At 41.6% G+C, this 18,696-nt stretch overlaps 1 protein-coding gene across 3 annotated transcripts in view; it reads right to left on the bottom strand.

Annotated features, from left to right (window-relative positions):
* Positions 1-453: 453 nt before the first annotated feature.
* The window catches only part of HTR3B (5-hydroxytryptamine receptor 3B), a 27,140-nt gene continuing 8,897 nt past the window's right edge, over positions 454-18,696 (bottom strand). For 2 of the 3 annotated variants that reach the window (XM_069947428.1, XM_069947429.1), the window contains exons 4-9: positions 17,452-17,561; positions 15,333-15,502; positions 13,773-13,930; positions 3,483-3,693; positions 1,748-1,936; positions 454-804 (exon numbers count right to left, since the gene is read on the bottom strand). In XM_069947428.1, the coding sequence (XP_069803529.1) occupies positions 539-804; positions 1,748-1,936; positions 3,483-3,693; positions 13,773-13,930; positions 15,333-15,502; positions 17,452-17,561 (1,104 nt within the window). In that variant the 3' untranslated portion in view covers positions 454-538. Of the gene's footprint in view, positions 805-1,747; positions 1,937-3,482; positions 3,694-13,772; positions 13,931-15,332; positions 15,503-17,451; positions 17,562-18,510; positions 18,626-18,696 lie in introns of those variants that run through there. The other variant, XM_069947430.1, reaches the window with a different exon arrangement.

The raw sequence follows: 18,696 nt of genomic DNA, 5'->3' as shown, positions 1-18,696 counted from the left end.
TTAAAGGGGTTGGCCACTTTTTAGTAAAATAGGTCAGTACAAAGTATTAGTAAGTGTGCTCAATGTATATACTGACAGCAGCTCCCTGTGTACCTCATAGAACTAATATCAGACTCCCCTTCACCAGGCTGGGCTGCCCTGCTCTGTTTTGTCCACAAAATGCCCTGCTCAGTCCACAAAATGGCTGACATGGAGGAGCATGTGACCAGGCCCTGTCCACTGTGTTCTCCATAGACATATACAGGCTCAGTGGTGGACACAGCGGGGTGGGGCCTGGTCACATGCTCCTCCATGTCAGCCATCTTATGAACCAAAACTCCACAGAGCAGGGCAGCCCAGCCTGGAGGAGGGGAGTCTGATATTAGCTCTATGAGTTACACAGGGAGCTGCTGTCAGTATATATAGTGAGTACACTTACTTATACTGTACACTGAACTATTTTACTATAAAGTGGCCTACCCCTTTAATCCTGGAGAACCCCTTTAAGTTACTAAACTTTTTATGAAGATTAATTCTGTATGTTAGTTTGTAAGCTTGTTTATGTAGGTACAGAATATGAACTCCATGCCCACCATAATAATGTAAGAGTAGCTGCATAGGCAGTGAAGAGTAACAGATAGGCCCTGAACATAAGGCTGTCTAATTTATAGCAAAGATGAAGCCATTGGCTGTGCCAGGTTTCTTCTGACTCCATCTCTTGCATATAGGATCGAATCGAGGTGACCTCCTGTAGGATCTGCTCCATCAATGGATCATCTGATATTTCTGGGCTCTGGAATACTTCATCTACACCACAGAGGCTCTCTAGAATGCAAAAGAAATGGCACTTAAAGGGGGTTATCCTATCAGTCAATTTAAGATACAATGGTTGTCATACAAAGTGTCTGGTCACCAGCAAGTTTCCTTTATTAGTTTATCAATAAAGGAAGATGGAAACTGATAAACACTTTCCTCTGAGGAAGGGTTGCTATGGTGGGTAAAACCTTTAAACTTTTTCTGGCACTATGACTTGAATTGAATAAAACTGGACATATTTATAAAGAATCTAACCAACTCTAAAATGGGTTGGCCACTTTATAGTAAAATTGTTCTGTGTATAGTATTAGTAAGGTTACTCAAAGCCTTCACTGACAGTAGCTCCCTGTTTACCTCATAGAGCTAAAATCAGATGCCCATCCTCCAGGCTGTGCTGTATATGCCTATGGTAGACACTGGGGGCGGGGCATGGTCACATGCTCCATCGTGTCAGCCATCTTATGGACAGACTCACCACAGAGCAGGATGGCACAGCTTGGAGGAAGGGAGTCTGATTTTAGCTCTATGAGGTACACAAGGAGCTGCTGTCAGTAAAGGCTGTGAGTACAGTTATTAATACTGAACAATTTTACTATAAAGTGGCCAACCCCTTTAATTGATCTATGGCATTAGATAGTATTATGACATCAGAATTAGGGATGGTCCGAAACTGCCGAGGTTTGGGTTCGGCATCAGATTCCCGCTGTCTGCCCGCTCCATGCAGCAGGTGGATACAGCGGGAGGACCGCCTGGAAAACTGGGATACAGCCTATGGCTGTGGCTGTATCCCAGTTTTCCAGGCGGTCCTCCCGCTGTATCCACCCTCTCCACGGAGCGGGCAGACAGCGGGAATCATTCCCGCTAGTTCGGGTTCGTACGAACCCAAACCGAACTCGGTTTGGACCATCCCTAATCAGAATATTCATTGTGTATTTCTCAATAGACAATATACCTGATGTCTCATTGGTAGATCCCAAGGAGTTATCTTCTGTGTTTTCATCGTAACTCCTAGTCAACATTGGACACTGCAATAACAGACGAGCTCCGGAGTCATCTTTGTCAACGTGAAGGAACTTTATCACCACAATAGATTTGCCAAGGCTTAAAACCATAAGGGCCATGCATACAACAAAGAACACACCTAAAAAATAAAAATAGATTTGATTTTTTTTTTTACATACATCTCCAGTAAGTAATTTTGTGACATATAAAGGGTTTTACAACTCCCAGGTACTGAGTGATTGAGGATCCTCATCTATTCATCAGAGCAGATATTACTCTGGAGGATCCAGTATAGCCATGCATTACACAGCCCATTACTTTCAATGACAACTGTAGGTTCCACAATTGCATCTGCAATTAGCTGTTCACTAGGGAAACCTTCTTAAACAAAATAAAAAAATGGCCGTCTATCCACACAATGTACAGAAAAACGACAGCAGCCGCCTAATTTGTGGCCGCTATTTTGCAAACAGCGGCCATTTTCTTTAGTTGTTTATACACAGTTTTATTTTCTGACCACCATTTCACTGTTTTTAACATAAATTCTATTTAACTTCTTAATAGCCACACATTTTCAGTCTGATTTGATTAGTAGGCACCTTGAGGATATATGCACGGATAACTTCCATTGGATTCCCTGTGCGCTCCATCTTAAAGTTACACCCATAGGCTCCATTGGCAGACATGTCAATTCTTTGGGCGGACGGCAGAATCTGCCTGAGCATAGAATGGAGTCCATGGGACAGGTGGAATTTCAAGCTGGAGGGGGGATGAGTGATGGAATCCGCTGGAAGTTATCCGTGTGAATTCCGTAGCGTGCACATACCCTGAATTCTGAAATCTGTCTGAGCATAGAATGGAGCCTATGGGATGGGTGTAACTTCAAGTGGGTCCTGGGGGGTGGCGGTGTACATACTCTTTTAGAGAGAGACAACTAATTAAAGGGCTTTCCAGGAATGGTCTACTGAACCATAGAAAAGGCCATAAGTGGTTGACTGTCAAAACCCATACTGATCAGCTCAGCTCCGGCACCGTAAATAAACAGTGTATAGAAGCAAATACTGTACACAATAATAATCTGTTACATTTCCATATCCCTATCCTGTCTCTACCCCATATTAAACAATCATTGACCATTATCACTAGAGAGGAATGTGTAAAACATGTCTGACTAATGCAAATCTGCAATGACTTTTTCACCCTCTGACTGCAGCCATAGACAATCATTTTCAATTAGCTCCACAAAATAATCTGCATTAGTAACAACATTAGATTGGCTTTGGGGATTTGTGAGTATTGATTAGGATTAGAGTTTACACCGGGGATGGAAAATTATCTCCATAAATACTCCCCAATTCATTTACATGCAAAAATTGGTTGGTGCAATACGGCTGATACGCTGCGGCCAGGGCTCATAGACTTTCATTATGAGTCCAACTTATGACATGACACAGATGACCATGATCGGTCAGGATCTGAAACTCCAGACCCATTTTTTTTATTTGTGGTGTTAAGCATTTTTACACAAAGTTTAATTAGACACAATATTGCAAGAAGGCGCCTTTGTCACCACAAAGTCTTAAATGGCATTTTGACAATGTTCAAGCAGAAGGGTTAAACCCTTGCACAATCATAGGAGAGTAAAGACTTTTACAATGTAATTGGTTGTGATTTGATGGACTCACCGATTAATGGAACGCTTAAGGCGGTAGCTGGTAGCTCATCTGCCATGTTAACCCTGAAGACTGTGTATCCAACAAGGATGCTGGTTTTAAACATGATGCGAGTCCCGCTGTCAGGAGGCAGGTAGAAGCTCATTAGGTCCACAGTCATAAGAAGAATGCTAGGAAGCAGAATGCCAACAATATACAGCAGGGGGCGACGGCGGATGACAAGCTGGAAAACAAAATTAATTGGATGGTGAGGAATTAACACAAGGTTGTACATACTATACAGGAAGCCAAAGCAATTGAGATGGTGTCCATTGAAAATGGTCTAAATACTGAATACTGACTAGACCACTTTTCTGTGAAATTTCTCCCTCCTAGCTAGAGAGACCCCGCTCTTTTGAGGTAGCTTCACACACACCGTATCGCAGCGGATTTTATGCTGCGGATCCGCAACAGATTTGGTCTTAATGCTGCAGATCAGCTGCGGATCCTGTACGTGTGAATGCACCCTAAAGAAACTTCTTTACCATATATAGGTGTATAATACCCTTGCACATTTGCTCTACCATAACACTGTTTTACCACTAGATGTCACTAAAGCACATTAAATACCATATGCAAACCTGCGCCCGGCGTACTTAATCTACACCTGCTCCCTGCAGCCCATCAGGCGAGCAGGGTGTACGGGAAGGGTACGCCAGGGAGAAGGGGCGAATCTCCTTTTTTGCGGCCGCTATTTATTGAATAGCGGTCGCACAGACATGTCAGTTCATGCAATGGAGAGTGCGGCTCCGGTCGCACTCTCCATTGTGTGCTATAGTTAATTGGGATGTGGGTGCATGCGTGTGGATCCCAATTCAACAGAAATGAAGATCATCTGGCCGGTACCGGCCAGGATGATCTTCTCTGACACCGGCTGTTCTGTGACACGGCCGGGTCACAGAACAGCCGGTCTCATACGCTGTGTGAATATGGCCTTAAACAATATAATCCAGTACAACTTGAATAAAGTGCTGATGTTGGAGATCCATTTATGACAAAGTACAAGGAAACCACACAGTAGGACACCACAGACCCTTCTACTCCCCCAGTATCTGCTGTGTTGGGAGAGTTAGAAAACACTATTTTACATAGTTGGCAGGTGCTATCGAATTGGGTGGGTTTGGAAGATGTGGTCAATTTTAGTAACTCACCACCTCCCCGTTGTCCTACATCCAAAGTTGTCATTTATGACTTTTATGAAGATGTGGAAACAAAGTATATTTAATGTGCCACTGTATAGAGGCAATGCACAGCACATAGTGGATTAATGCATTTTGAAACAAAAACATTTTCTTTGTAAAGATTAAAAAAACTCAACTAAGCAATTAATTATATTACAAAAGAAGAATTAAATGCTCCTTATTATCTGCTATTACACTGGCATTAAAAAAGAACTCCAATAGGGAGACATAAAGTTCCCCGCTGGTCCCCGTCCCTGGCCCTCTTCCAAATCCGATAATTAAAAAAAAAAAACAACATCCATCTTCCATTTGCTTTTCTTGGCTGCTGGGGTCAGGGAGTTCTGGTTGTGCATATTAATATATACTACCAGACAACACCATCAAAAAATATATTAAGAAACCCCTAAAAATGCATTGGAATAACATCATTTTAAAGGGGCATTAAAAACCCACAGCTTGTAGTAATTGTACGGTGAATAAAAGGAATGTATGGAATTGTATTAGGAGGGTCTAAAAACTGCAGAGTAAAAAGCCTGGCTCCCTGTCTGGCAGTTTTTTGGGAGAGTTTTTGATACTCTACTGATCCTAGGACAGTGATGGCTAACCTTGACGCTCCAGCTGTTGCAAAACTACAATTCCCATCATACCTGGACAGCCAAAGCCATATATTTGGTAGTTCAGGCATGATGGGAATTGTATACATAAGGTTAATGGGAATTTCAATGGGACTGGCAGACAATTTAATATGCATGGAGACCTAAAAATCCTAAAACTGATGAGAAAAGGATTGTGCAATTTGATTGAGCGGTACCACTCGGCCAGGGGATGCACAGCTGCGCGAAAACGGTCATTTGCCAGTGAAACGCCCCTGTCATCCATGTCTCCTGCTGTATGTTGTTGAAAGTTTGTTTCAATGAACAACCATAATCAGCATTGGTGAGTGTCATTTATAACTATAACTCTGCCCCTCATCCAGTCACATGTACACTCAGTTTGGTCAAGTGTTCATGTGTTAAAGGGGTTATCCAGCGCTACAAAAACATGGCCACTTTCCCCCTACTGTTGTCACCAGATTGGGTGGGGTTTTGAAACTCTGTTCCATTGAAGTAAATGGAGCTTAATTGCAAACCGCACCTGCACTGGAGACAACAGTAGGGGGAAAAGTGGCCATGTTTTTGTAGCGCTGGATAACCCCTTTAAGCCCACATGCAATAATGATCCTCATATCACAATTGTTTAGAGGTCTCTGCAGAGACTAGAATAGTATATATAAAAAAAAAAAAAGTTTACAAATATTTTTTAAATCCTGCATTATAAAAATTAAAATCAAGTCCTTTCCCCATAATCCCCCTCCCCACCCCCCCAAAAAAATACAAACATGTACAAACTATTAAAATATAGGAGATTTGTCAAGCAGTCAAATATTCCTGTCTCGGTAAAAGGAAAGCATGTGTGTATGCAAAAAAGACTATTCTCCATAAATTTCCCCCATAATGTCATTGATCCAGCATGGTCAATTGGTCAATGGCGTAAATGAAAAAAAGAAAAAAAATTACAGATATGTGCTTTTTTGGTCACATTAAATCCAAGACCAAATGGGAAAAAAGGCATAAAAAATTTCAACTACACCAAAATGGTAGCGATAAGCTAAGCAGCCCACTGGGAATCGGCCCAATACAGCAGATTGCCAGTCTAGGCCTTGTCAAAATCACACTGCACAATCCTTTTCCCCGCAGTTTGAGGATTATTAGGTGCCCATTCATATTAGATTGTCTGCCAGTCCCATTTAAGTTCCCATTAACCTAATGTGTAATATGTACAGCAAATGTAGATAAGACCTCTTTACAAGGTTATTTCAAGCTCCAATACTTATTCTCTGTCAACAGGGAAGGGGGTAGCAGGCTGATCAGTGACTACAAGAGGGGAGGGAAATTGCCCTCCAAACGAATAGGGGGCATTGTGCATGAGTGTCAGGCGCTCGATTCACTCTCTATAGAACGTCGAACATTACTGAGCTCAACACTGCATAGGAGATAACTTTTAGAGATAGAAATACCCCTTTAATAATTCCAGAGGTGTGCAAGTTACCAAACACCCTCCAACACATTGTGCCCCCTCCCCATCTCCCAGCTCCATAACAACAGAATGGCCGACCTGCACCATTCAACAAGTGGCTAATAAAGCATTCTGGGAATGCTTTTCTTTGCTCTTTTCCATTCGTCTATGTAATGTGGTTGTTAACATATTGGAAATAGATGTCCACATTAACAGGTGAATAGAGAAAAGTATAAAAAAAAAATCTATTTGTTTTTAATTTACTGCATTTTATTTATCTCTCTCCCCCCGCCCTTTACTATTAACAATACACAGTGGGGGGAAAAAAAACTGTACCTTTAAAAAGGGGGGGGGGGTTGTACACACTATTGTTGTGAATTCCCATTGATGATAATGAAAGGAATAAATCTAATTGGGAATTTGTACATGATGAGCACACAGAAGATGAAATAGAGGCCCTACGGTGTTAGCCTAATTGCTCTGCTGCTCGTCTAACCTTCTGCTGGTTCATTTGATAAGGTTCTCTTTATGATGCTATGAATTTCAGAAGCGCTCATTTATTCCACACATAATTCTCCCCCCTCCTCTTTATTTCACCCTCTGCTCATTTGTGAGCCATTGTCGCAATGATAATGATTTTGCCATTAAAGCTGAAATCACTGCTGCATGAGAGAGCTATGTCCCATGCCGGCCATTCATCTCCCTGTGTTCTGTGTGGTTATCTTGTCTTGCCAGGGTCGTTGTTAGTTCTGGACATGCCAAAGCCGAGGAAAAAGGGTGTCAGCTTGGAGATCAGTTATCATGAAAGACTGGGGCACACAGGTTAATTATAATGTAATGGAGAAAATGTATTATGCGGCGCCTAGTAATGCCCTTGGCTCTACTAAAGGGAGTCTGTTGTGCAAGTTTTGGAGACAAAGTATGGCCATATCCATGGCACTAGCCACTGTCCTACATGCCATTTTGTGTACTGCTCATCTATTCTACGTGTGATGTAAAATGAGGTTCCAGAAAAAAAACACATTTCGGCTTCAATGAAAGTAACCGAGCCCATGTTTAATTCATTGTAAGTGTAGAGACCAGCTGCACTCGCTCTCGGCACATATGTGATGTGGGCTGCCATAGATATTACTGGTGTATGGAAAATGAAGGTGGTGGTCGGCCTTATCGTGCAATAATGATTTCTAAATGGGATCAGGGAAGAGCAAGGTCAGGAGGCAAGTAGATAAACTTTGTCAGTCACTTCTATTTCATGCAAAGCTGACTAAGATAGGAATTAACATGGAACTCATTCCAACTTTCCCTGACTACTTAAAGGGGTACTCCAGCAATAAAAATGATCAAATCAACTGGTGTCAAAAAGTTATACAAATTTGTAAATTACTTCTATTAAAACATATCAAGCCTTCCAGTACTTATCAGCTGCTGTATGTCCTGCTAGAAGTGGTGTATTTTTTCCAGTCTGATATGATGCTCTCTGCTGCCATCTTTGTCAGAGTCAGGAACTGTCCAAAGCAGTAGAGGTTTTCTATGAGGATTTGTTACTGCTCTGGACAGTTCCTGACATGGACAGAGGAGGCAGCAAAGAGTATCATATCAGACTGGAAAGAATATACCACTTCCTGCAGGACATACAGCAGCTGATAAGACTGGAGATTTTTAAAGGAAGTAAATTACAAATCTGTATAATATTCTGACACCAGATGATTTGAAATAAATTATTTTTCACTGGATATGGTTCCTATATTCCTCTCCCAAGCCCCTGTCCTTGACCAACAGAAGTGGTGGCCCCAACATCAGTAGTGGGCCCCAGAAGTGGGGGCCCTAGCATCAAATATTGTAGTTAATGCATATGGAATATGTAGTGTCCCGGTACGGGTGGTCCACTAAGTTTTTATACCACCTAGGTAAAGCATCTCTGTAAGGTATCACACAAAGGGGATAAAGCTGCTATTTGCACTTTCACCACTAGATGTCTCACTCTCCCCTAGCTAAACTATCTGTATGAGCACAGCTGCAGTATGAAGGGTTAATTGTTGCACTGTTTCATTTACTGTTTAACCAATCACAGGTGCAGGTGCCACAGACAGTTTCCCACCAACTACAGTCATGGCCAAAAGTGATACAAATATTAATTTTTACAAAGTCTACTGTTTCAGTTTTTAAAATGGCAATTTGCATATACTCCAGAATGTTATAAAGAGGGATCAGCTTAACAGAAATTACTTGCAAAGTCAATATTTGCCTAGAAAATGAACTTTATCCCTCAAAACACAATTCAACATCATTGCAGCCCTGCCTTAAAAGGACCAGCTAACATCGTTTCAGTGATTGCTCCATTAAAACAGGTGTGGGTGTTGATGAGGACAGGGCTGGAGATCAATCTGTCATGATTAAGTAAGAATGACACCACTGGTCACTTTAAAAGGAGGCTGGTGCTTTGCATCATTGTTTCTCTTCTTTTACCATTGTTATCTCTAAAAAAACATGTGCAGTCATCATTGCACTGCACAAAAATGGCCTAACAGGGAAGAGTATCACAGTTAGAAAGATTGCACCTCAGTCAACAATCTATCGCATCATCAAGAACTTCAAGGAGAGAGGTTCCATTGTTGCCAAAAAGGCTCCAGGGCGCCCAAGAAAGACCAGCAAGTGCCACGACCGTCTCTTAAAAGTGTTTCAGCTGCGGGATTGGGCTACCAGCAGTGCAGAGCTTGCTCAGGAATGGCAGCAGGCAGGTGTGAGTGCATCTGCACGCACTGTGAGGCGGAGACTCTTGGAGCAAGGCCTGGTCTCAAGGAGGGCAGCAAAGAAGCCTCTTCTCTCCAAAAAAAACATCAGGGACAGACTGATATTCTGCAAAAAGTACAGGGAGTGGACTACTGAGGACTGGGGTAAATTCATTTTCTCTGAAGAATCCCCTTTCCGATTGTTTGGGACATCTGGAAAACAGCTTATTCGGAGAAGACGAGGTGAGCGCTACCACTAGTCTTGTCTCGTGCCAACTGTAAAGCATCCTGAAACCATTCATGTGGGGGGTTGCTTCTCAGCCAAGGGAATCGGCTCTCTCACAGTCTTGCCTAAAAACACAGCCATGAATAAAGAATGGTACCAGAATGTCCTCCAAGAGCAACTTCTCCCAGCCGTCCAAGAGCAGTTTGGCGATCAACAATGCCTTTTCCAGCATGATGGAGCGCCTTGCCATAAAGCAAAGGTGATAATTAAATGGCTCAGGGAACAAAACATAGAGATTTTGGGTCCATGGCCTGGAAACTGCACAGATCATAATCCCATTGAGAACTTGTGGTCAATCATCAAGAGATGGGTGGACAAACAAAAACCAACAAATTCTGACAAAATGCAAGCATTGATTGTGCAAGAATAGACTGCTATCAGTCAGGATTTGGTCCACGAGTCGGGGAGAATTGCAGAGGTCCTGAAGAAGAAGGGTCAACACTGCAAATATTGACTTCATTAACTCATTCTAACTGTCAATATAAGCTTTTGTTACTCATAATATGATTGCAATTATATTTCTGTGTGTGATAAAAACATCTGGCAAACACACATAAAAAACAGAGGGCAGCAGATCATGTGAAAAAATTATATATTTGTGTAATTTTCAAAACTTTTGGCCATGACTGTACACTTCTTTCCTCTCCTCTTTTTTTCTTTTAGACCCAGTCACCCCTATTTAAACTCAGTTCCTGGTGGGAGGTCTTTGGGTAGGTGTTTTTCTAGTATATGGTGGAAGGAGACAAAGACAAGAGAGTAGGTACCAGGTACCAGGCCTGAGCCCTGAGATCTTCTTCAGAGAGAGACTGATCCGCTGTAAGACAAAGAGCAGGAAAGCCGAAGCATCTTACTGACTTATGCACAGCTATCATGGGAGGTCTCAGGAAGTCTGCTTATGCCCAGTCGTAAAGGCCTGGGGCTCGTATTACTCAACCTGGAACTCTCTGATCTGGTTGGGCAGAAGGCAGTCAGATAGACAACCAACTATAGGTGAGTATGAGTATTCTTTTTCTGCTCCACTATTCTTCACCCTGGTCACAGTACATGTCTACATTGGACAAGGGCCCCAAGACGGCCCTACACCTGCTCTGAACAAGCTCTATTTTTACTACTACCTCCCACTACAGTTATCTGCACCCGTCACGTTCTAAGTCTTATTGTTTGTATTGCACTGAAGGTGTCCAGTAAGCCACCTTTGGTTAAGTGCTAGCCCCTGTCCTATTTTTGTCGCTGCACCTGCACCCACATCTTGTGCTACCCCTTTTTAAAAGCAGTGCCAATGTGGGCAACGCAACTCCTGGTCATCGTAACAAGTGCCCAAGGGTTCCAGCCACAAAACACCAAGCCCACCTGCAATATAACACCCTCAACGCTCCAGGCCATGGCACAAATAGGAAACATGGACACAACTTTGATGCATCTCTCTACAGCTACCGACACTTTTAATGGAGCTGGATGTAGCCCAATGACAAGAAAAGACAATAATCTGGTAATTCTAACTTCTTTTTACTCTAAAGCCATGGCGGTAGACAGTCGGTAAATGTTCTGACACAATACGGATAACATCCTATTTTAGAGAAACAGAGATTAACCTAGCAAATGTTCAATGTACAGTACTATGTAGTGTTTATATATCCCATGCCTCCCACTCCTCCATGAATCTGTCCACAGCCATGTATTCCAGGGCAATCCCTCTAACAGGTAATGGTGTGTGGCCTAATAGCTGTTTCTTGCATTACTTGATGTGCAGCTGTGTATTCCATACAACGCGTCTATCCTGTTCGGCGATAATGAGGCTCTATGGCTCATATGCAAATTAACGAGCTGGAGAATTTCCGCTTAGAGAAAGACGACGTCTATTTGTAATTCGCAGCTAAACCACCAATTCTGGGCCTACAGAAACTACATAATAATGTCCCACATTTGTTTTCATGGTTAATACAATCTATGGATCATGAAATGCTTGGATTACCAAGACTAGGAGTTCCCTGCCTAGTGCAAAACCTCATTTTCTATGTTATCTAGATACATATGCTTTAGGAAAATGGATGTCATCTCTTCATACCCTGAAAGGGGAACAATTAAAATGCATCTGCACAGATGCGCTGGGCTATATGTGCCATCTATAAATACAGTCATGTGCGGGTGTATGGAATCAGATTAGCTCAGCATATAATATACAAGAGCCAGTTATAAACATGAGAACTTCCAAATTCAGGAAATGCTAATATGTTCCTCGCTCTTATGGAATATTGATAAAAAGGTACAAGCAACTACCGAATAAGGCCACATATACATGTGGGTGTCAATTTTTATGGCCAGGAAATACTTTTCCGAGGCTTCAGGAAATCAGGAAAAAGAAAAAAAGAAAATAAAAAGATATATCTAATGCACAGCCTCCAGACACAAGAGTGATTGACAGACCGGACAGCCAATGGCTCCTCGCCCTGTCAAACACAGTGCTGACTTTAACTGTATGCACTCCTGATTAGGAGCACATACAGTTAAAGTCTAACTCAGTTGTGAGTATTGAAAAATGACAAGGGTTTAACAAAGCCAGGTATTCATCCACATCCAGAATGGGAGGGCAGCTGGGACTGGAATATCTGACACTGGGAGTATGGAGGGGGTGAGGTAAGGTAAGTATGCAATATTTAATCATTTTAAAGGGGAACTCTACATAAGGAAAATTTGTTTTCTAGTAAAAGTACATTAAAAGTTGTATAGATGTGTCTATATAATGTATTACCGTATCTGTACGGTTCTGCCACACTGGTAGCTGATTAAAATGTTACAGGTATCAACTGTATGCTGTGTGGGTGGGAACTAGAGATGAGCGAACCGGGTTCGGGTTCGAGTCGATCTGAACCCGAACGTTCGGTATTTGATTAGCTGGGGCTGCTGAACTTGGATAAAGCTCTAAGGTTGTTTGGAAAACATGGATACAGCCAATGACTATATCCATGTTTTCCACATAGCCTTAGGGCTTTATCCAATTTCAGCAGCCACCGCTAATCAAATGCTGAAAGTTCGGGTTCGGATCGACTCGAGCATGCTCCAGGTTCGCTCATCTCTAGTGGGAACACAATGAAATGATAAAGTACTGCAAATAATTCAGTAACACAATGAAACTGCTATGTGTGAACAGAGCCTAGATGTTCTGCAATAGATTTGGGCGGGGAATGTGCAGGATTGGGGGCTGTGATGAACAGCTGAGGGAAAGCATTGCATTCTGGAACCTGTAGTACTGTGTACAACTGCTCAACCAGGAAGTACAGAAACACAATACAGAACAAAAAATACCAAAACAAATAGATTTTTTGTAGTTTCAAAACTGGGATAGATAGATAAGTAATGCTATATGCTTCTGCAAAAGTTTAATTTTTCCCTCCTCTACCTGGAGTTCCCCTTTAATGAATTATATTCATTCATCTTAATTTTATATGAATTATACTGAGTATTGTATTTGCTTGTCAAAGCCATTTTAAAGAGTTATATTGTAATAGTTTAACTAAAATGTGAGCTCACTTGCTAGATTAAAACAGCAAAATAGTCTCCAACAAATAGCTATAATTTCTATACAAGATTGACAGGGGTATCTAGAATGTTCTCTATGGCTTTGTCCCTGATGGCCAATAGCACAGTACATACAGAGAGACAGTTATCAATGCTTTCACCAGAGAACGAACATAAGGCTATGTTCACAAGTAGAAGTTCTGTCAGTTTTTTGGTCAGTATTTTTTCAACCAAAACCAGGAATGGATTGAAGACACAGAAGCTGTAAACATCTTTGCATTATAATTTTGCCTTGTCAGTTCCACTCCTGGTTTTGTTTAAAAAAAGACTGCCCAAAAGACTGAAAATACTATGTGTGAACATAGCCTAAAATGTTGTAACTCTTTTTGTGCAACGCTCAAAATATATATATATATATATATATATATATATATATATATATATATATATGCAGATCATATATGTTATTTAAAAAATGAAAAGAACCTTTACATACATTAAATTGAACCTGAGCGAAGCTTCCGCCATGGGTATGGAGAATCTCGTAGTTGGAGGGTACAGACAGAAGTTCCCACTCGCCATCATCTAGGAATATACTCTTGTCATTGCTGATCTCCTCGTAGCTTCTCCAGATGGAAAGGTTGAGATCATTCACTAAACAAAAGGCAATCAGTATGGTTATACAGGATCTTACTGTATAATGTTACTATAATGCCAGTAATATACTACTGTAGATTTGGATGCCTGATCATTGCAATCCTGTAAAGCTTCAGGATTCTGCGCTCATAAATTCTGGTGACTTGGGTATGGTGTTTTGCAGTAAGTACTGAAAACCAGTGCTGGGCTTCAGTGGTGTAGGATCAGTCATAATTGGGACAATAGGAGGAAGATGATGCCTACCTATGAGAGAATCACTAAAGCTGGGGATGAAGCCATTTTATTATATAATATGTATGACTTTACTCACACTGACAAAACTAGGACAATGTGGATGGATCCATTTTGAAACACATACTGACAGGTGCCGTTGACTTATAAGGACTTTAGTAGGTTATTGTTTAAGGCTACCGTGTTTCCCTGAAAATAAGACAGTGCCTTATATTATTTTTAATCAAAAATACTATGGGTGAGATTGATCAAACAGGTGTGAAGTAAAATTGTCTTAGTTGCCCCTAGCAACCAATCAAATTTCACCTTTCATTTTCCAAAGAATCTGTTAGGAATGAAAAGTGGAATATGATTGGTTGCTAGGGGCACATAAGACAATTTTACTTCACACCTGCTTGATTAATCTCCTCCTATGTCTTATTTTCAGGTATGTCTTATTTCTCTCCCCCCCCCCCCCCCCCCCCGACCTCTCTGGAATACCCAAAGCCTTGCGGGACAGGGGGCGGTATGCAGCGGGACGTGCTGTCATGACGTGCGGCGGTGTACGTTGGGACGTGCAGCGGGACATGCGGAGACTAAGCTGCCTACTTCGCCAGCAGTGAAGCTCCTCGAGGGGATTAGGTGAGTCCTGGGTGTCGGCGGGTGGCCTTACTTTCGGGGGGTGCCCTAGTTTAGGGTGGGGGGGTGCCTTATTTTGGGGGGGGGGTGCCTTACTTTACTTACTTTAGGCTAGAAGGTAGGGTAGTTGGTGTCTTATTTTAGGAGGGCGTCTTATTTTCAGGGAAATACGGCATACTTGCTGTCAAGTAGATACCAGACTGATTAGTAGCAATGACAGTGTGAACAGCCTTTTATATCCATATATACTTTCTGCAGTGTGTATATATGGTGGCATTTACTACTGGATAAGTAAAACTGTGGATATAGACTCTCATCAGTCATTAAAAGAGGTTTTTATTCAGTAGATAAGATGGCATTCCCAACAATAACCCAATAATTTACCCTCAAAAATAATAATAAAATATAAAATAATAATTAAAAATACTATACACCATCCATTTATATCACTAGACACTCTCTGCCCATCTAGCTCGAGTTTCTAGTAGAGCTCTAGTACCATGAAACCTGCATAGTTGTAACACCCTGAATGTACCAATGCAGCCATTACCTGTATGTAAGCAGCTGGTGAAGGTCAGGCTGCAGTTTTGGATATCAAAAGGGAAAGCATACGTCTCCAGATTGCAGGCTGACACTACCTGCATGGGCTTGTAATTCCTGATCGTTCCGGTAGAGTTCACATATACATACGGCAAATCAGGAGATTTCCCATCTTCTACACTACAGAGCAAAAATTAATTTGTCACCCCAAATAATGTCATTGACTGATACAGCACCTTCAGTAGTGAGCACTTAACCACTCTGCTGTTGGGCATGCAAATAGTAATGTGGAATCTTATATGTTTACATGGTCATATATCCTGTGTATCAATAACCTGACTCCTATCCTATTGTAATCTATTTAATACAACTAAATGGAAATCAATAGGGTTAATGATCAGTCACCGAGCCACTGTTGTATGAAAGAGGCAAAACAGACAAAGACCTAACGGTATAAATCATGGGCTAAGTCAAGTGGTAAATTCTGCACTTGGTATATTTATATATATTTATATGTATATTTAGGCCATGTTCATACACAGTATGAGACCGGCCGTTTCGTGACCCGGACGTTCTCAGAAAAGATCATCCCGGCCGGTACTGCAGTACCGGCTGGATGATCTTTAGGGCCGCAGAGTTCTGATGCTCAACTGCACACTATGCACTGACAGTGTTTTCTGCAGCTGTTATTTAAGGAATAGCGGCCCCAGAAAACTGACATGTCAGTTGTTTGCGGCGCCGCTAGGGATCCCGGACGGAGTGTATACCATGTGTATACACTCCGGACGGGATTCCATAAACGGCACGTATATTTTCATATTTGCAATAGGCAACGGCCGCAGTTATAAGAAAATATATGTTGTGTGAACATAGCCTAATTGTGGAAATAATTATTGTGGCCCAGAATTTGCACTGTATGAAAACCCAAATACCTAGGGAGGATTTATAACACCCTACACACTATGGGGGAGATTTATCAAACATTGAGGGAGATTTATCAAACATGGTGTAAAGTGAAACTGGCTCAGTTGCCCCTAGCAACCAATCAGATTCCACCTTTCATTTTCCAAAGAGTCTGTGAGAAATGAAAGGTGGAATCTGATTGGTTGCTAGGGGCAACTGAGCCAGTTTCACTTTACACCATGTTTGATAAATCTCCCCCATGGTGTAAAGTGAAACTGGCTCAGTTGCCCATAGCAACCAATCAGATTTCACCTTTCATTCCTCACAGACTCTTTGGAAAATGAAAGGTGGAATCTGATTGGTTGCTAGGGGCAACTGAGAGCGTTTCACTTTACACCATGTTTGATAAATCTCCCCCTATTTGTCTGCAGTAAAAAAAAAGGGAATTTTTGTGCAAGTCTTATTTTGCACAGAAATTGTTATTCTTGTTACTTTTTTTCCTTAAAAAAGTGGACCGGCCTTGTGTGTGTGTGTTGTGTGTGTGTGTGTTGTGTGTGTGTTACAAAGTATTGTTAAACTAATCGGGCAAACATAATACAACGTAATAACTGCTACAGTTCCTGAGCACTAAACTGGGGGAGAGAGGAATGGGGTGGCAGAGGTGTAAGTGTTTTGCCATCTATAGTATGTCCCAATTGTGTATGGGATTGTTTTCTTTACAGGACACACACTGAAATGTATTAGTAACAGTAACTATATTACAAAAAGCAAAAAACTATCTCTCAAGTGCAACTTACAGGTGGTTATCTTCATATCTGAGCCCTTTAAGAGCCTAGATACAGTTACTGACAGTACTGTTACCAAGTGTTTGTTCCTTATCAGAACAGAACAGGACTCTATTGTGCTAGCACCCTCCTGCACATGGGAGCGTCCTGTCTACACAGCCTGTATAGCCAATGACGGAACCTCTATGACAACGGTGCTAAATACCTATAAAGTCACAATGGCACATTGTAAAAGCATTACCTATTAGATTACTGGTATTAAATTAATTAAAAATGATAGAGTTATAATAACCTAAAATGTTTCTTAAATTATAGTTGTTTCATCAGTACATGCAAAAAAAATAAAAATAAAAAAAGAAAACTGTACTGGTTATCAAGGCCCAGAATCCTACATAGGATGGACAGATAAAGCACTTTAATATGACAGTAAATGTTACATACAATTCATTAATAACAATGTCTGGAACCCAAATGGCACTGAGCGGGAGGGAAATTTCTCCAATTCCATCAAAATGACTTGAATTCCAGGCTAGAAATTCATCCTTCCACATCTGGAATAGAGAAAAGTATAAAACATATAGATAGAGAGAGCAGTGATGGCAAAACTTCACACCCCACAGGTGTTGCAAAACTACAATTAATTCCCATCATACCTCGGTGGCTAAGGCCATATCTTTGGTTGTCCAGGCAGGATGGGAATTGTAGTTTTTCAACAGCTGGAGGGCAGAAGGTTCCCCATTATAAGTATAGAGTGACACATTTATTGAAAGACAGTGGTGCCTTGGATTACCAGCATAATTCGTTCCGGGACCAAATCCACTCTTAAACCAAAGCAACTTTTCCCATAAGAAATTATAGAAATGCAGACAATTGGTTCCACACCCCAGAAATAATGATTTATTATTCTGAATAACATGTAAAAAAGATGAAACAAACATACAGAAACAGCAGAATTTGTGATATTATAAGTTATTGTACAGGAATGGAGAAGATGGGAAGCACAAGGGCAGACAGAGACTGCAAGGACCATGAAGGAATGAGCAGGACAGATGTCAGCACATACATCTAGCACTCTCTGTCTGAGGAGAGAGGGGTTACAGCTATGAAGAGATTACCTCCACAGTCCTGTCCCCTAATGCAAGCCCCAGCCTGAAGTGGATCTGCCGTGATTTAGAAGGTGAGGGTTAGAGTACAGTGCTGTAGACCCCGCTATGTAGGCCATGCCCCTCCTCCACTCGCCCTCCCACCCAGTACAGGGAGCTCTTAAACCAAAGCAATTCTCCTAAACCAAGTCATAATTTTGAAAAACTGTGAGCTCTTAAACCAAGTTACTCTTAAATCAAGGTACCACTGTACTCATAAGGAGGTTGTATCATCAAGATAAGTTCTGTCCACATGACCTCTGTAAAGGAGACTCTTTGTAAGGTCCCTTCACAGATCTGTGGCTGTTTTTACAGTCAGGAACAGTAAAAACGGAGAAGGGGGGAAAAACATACTTACCTGCTACAGACTACAGCAGTGCCCTCCTCCTGCTTCTTTCTCTGTCTTCAGGCTTTGCAAGTGTACAAGTGACGTCACTTGGTCATCGTAATGCTGGGGGGCAGCCTCTTGTGGCCTGAGGCATAATGCTTTCTCCGGTCAGAAGGGTGTTTGACAGGGCCACATTTTACTGTATGTGCTTCTAAT

The sequence above is a fragment of the Dendropsophus ebraccatus genome, chromosome 12, assembly GCF_027789765.1.
Source record: "Dendropsophus ebraccatus isolate aDenEbr1 chromosome 12, aDenEbr1.pat, whole genome shotgun sequence".
Taxonomy (NCBI): domain Eukaryota; kingdom Metazoa; phylum Chordata; class Amphibia; order Anura; family Hylidae; genus Dendropsophus; species Dendropsophus ebraccatus.
Note: the sequence above shows the minus strand (reverse complement) of the source record. Positions and strands in the feature narration are given on the sequence as shown.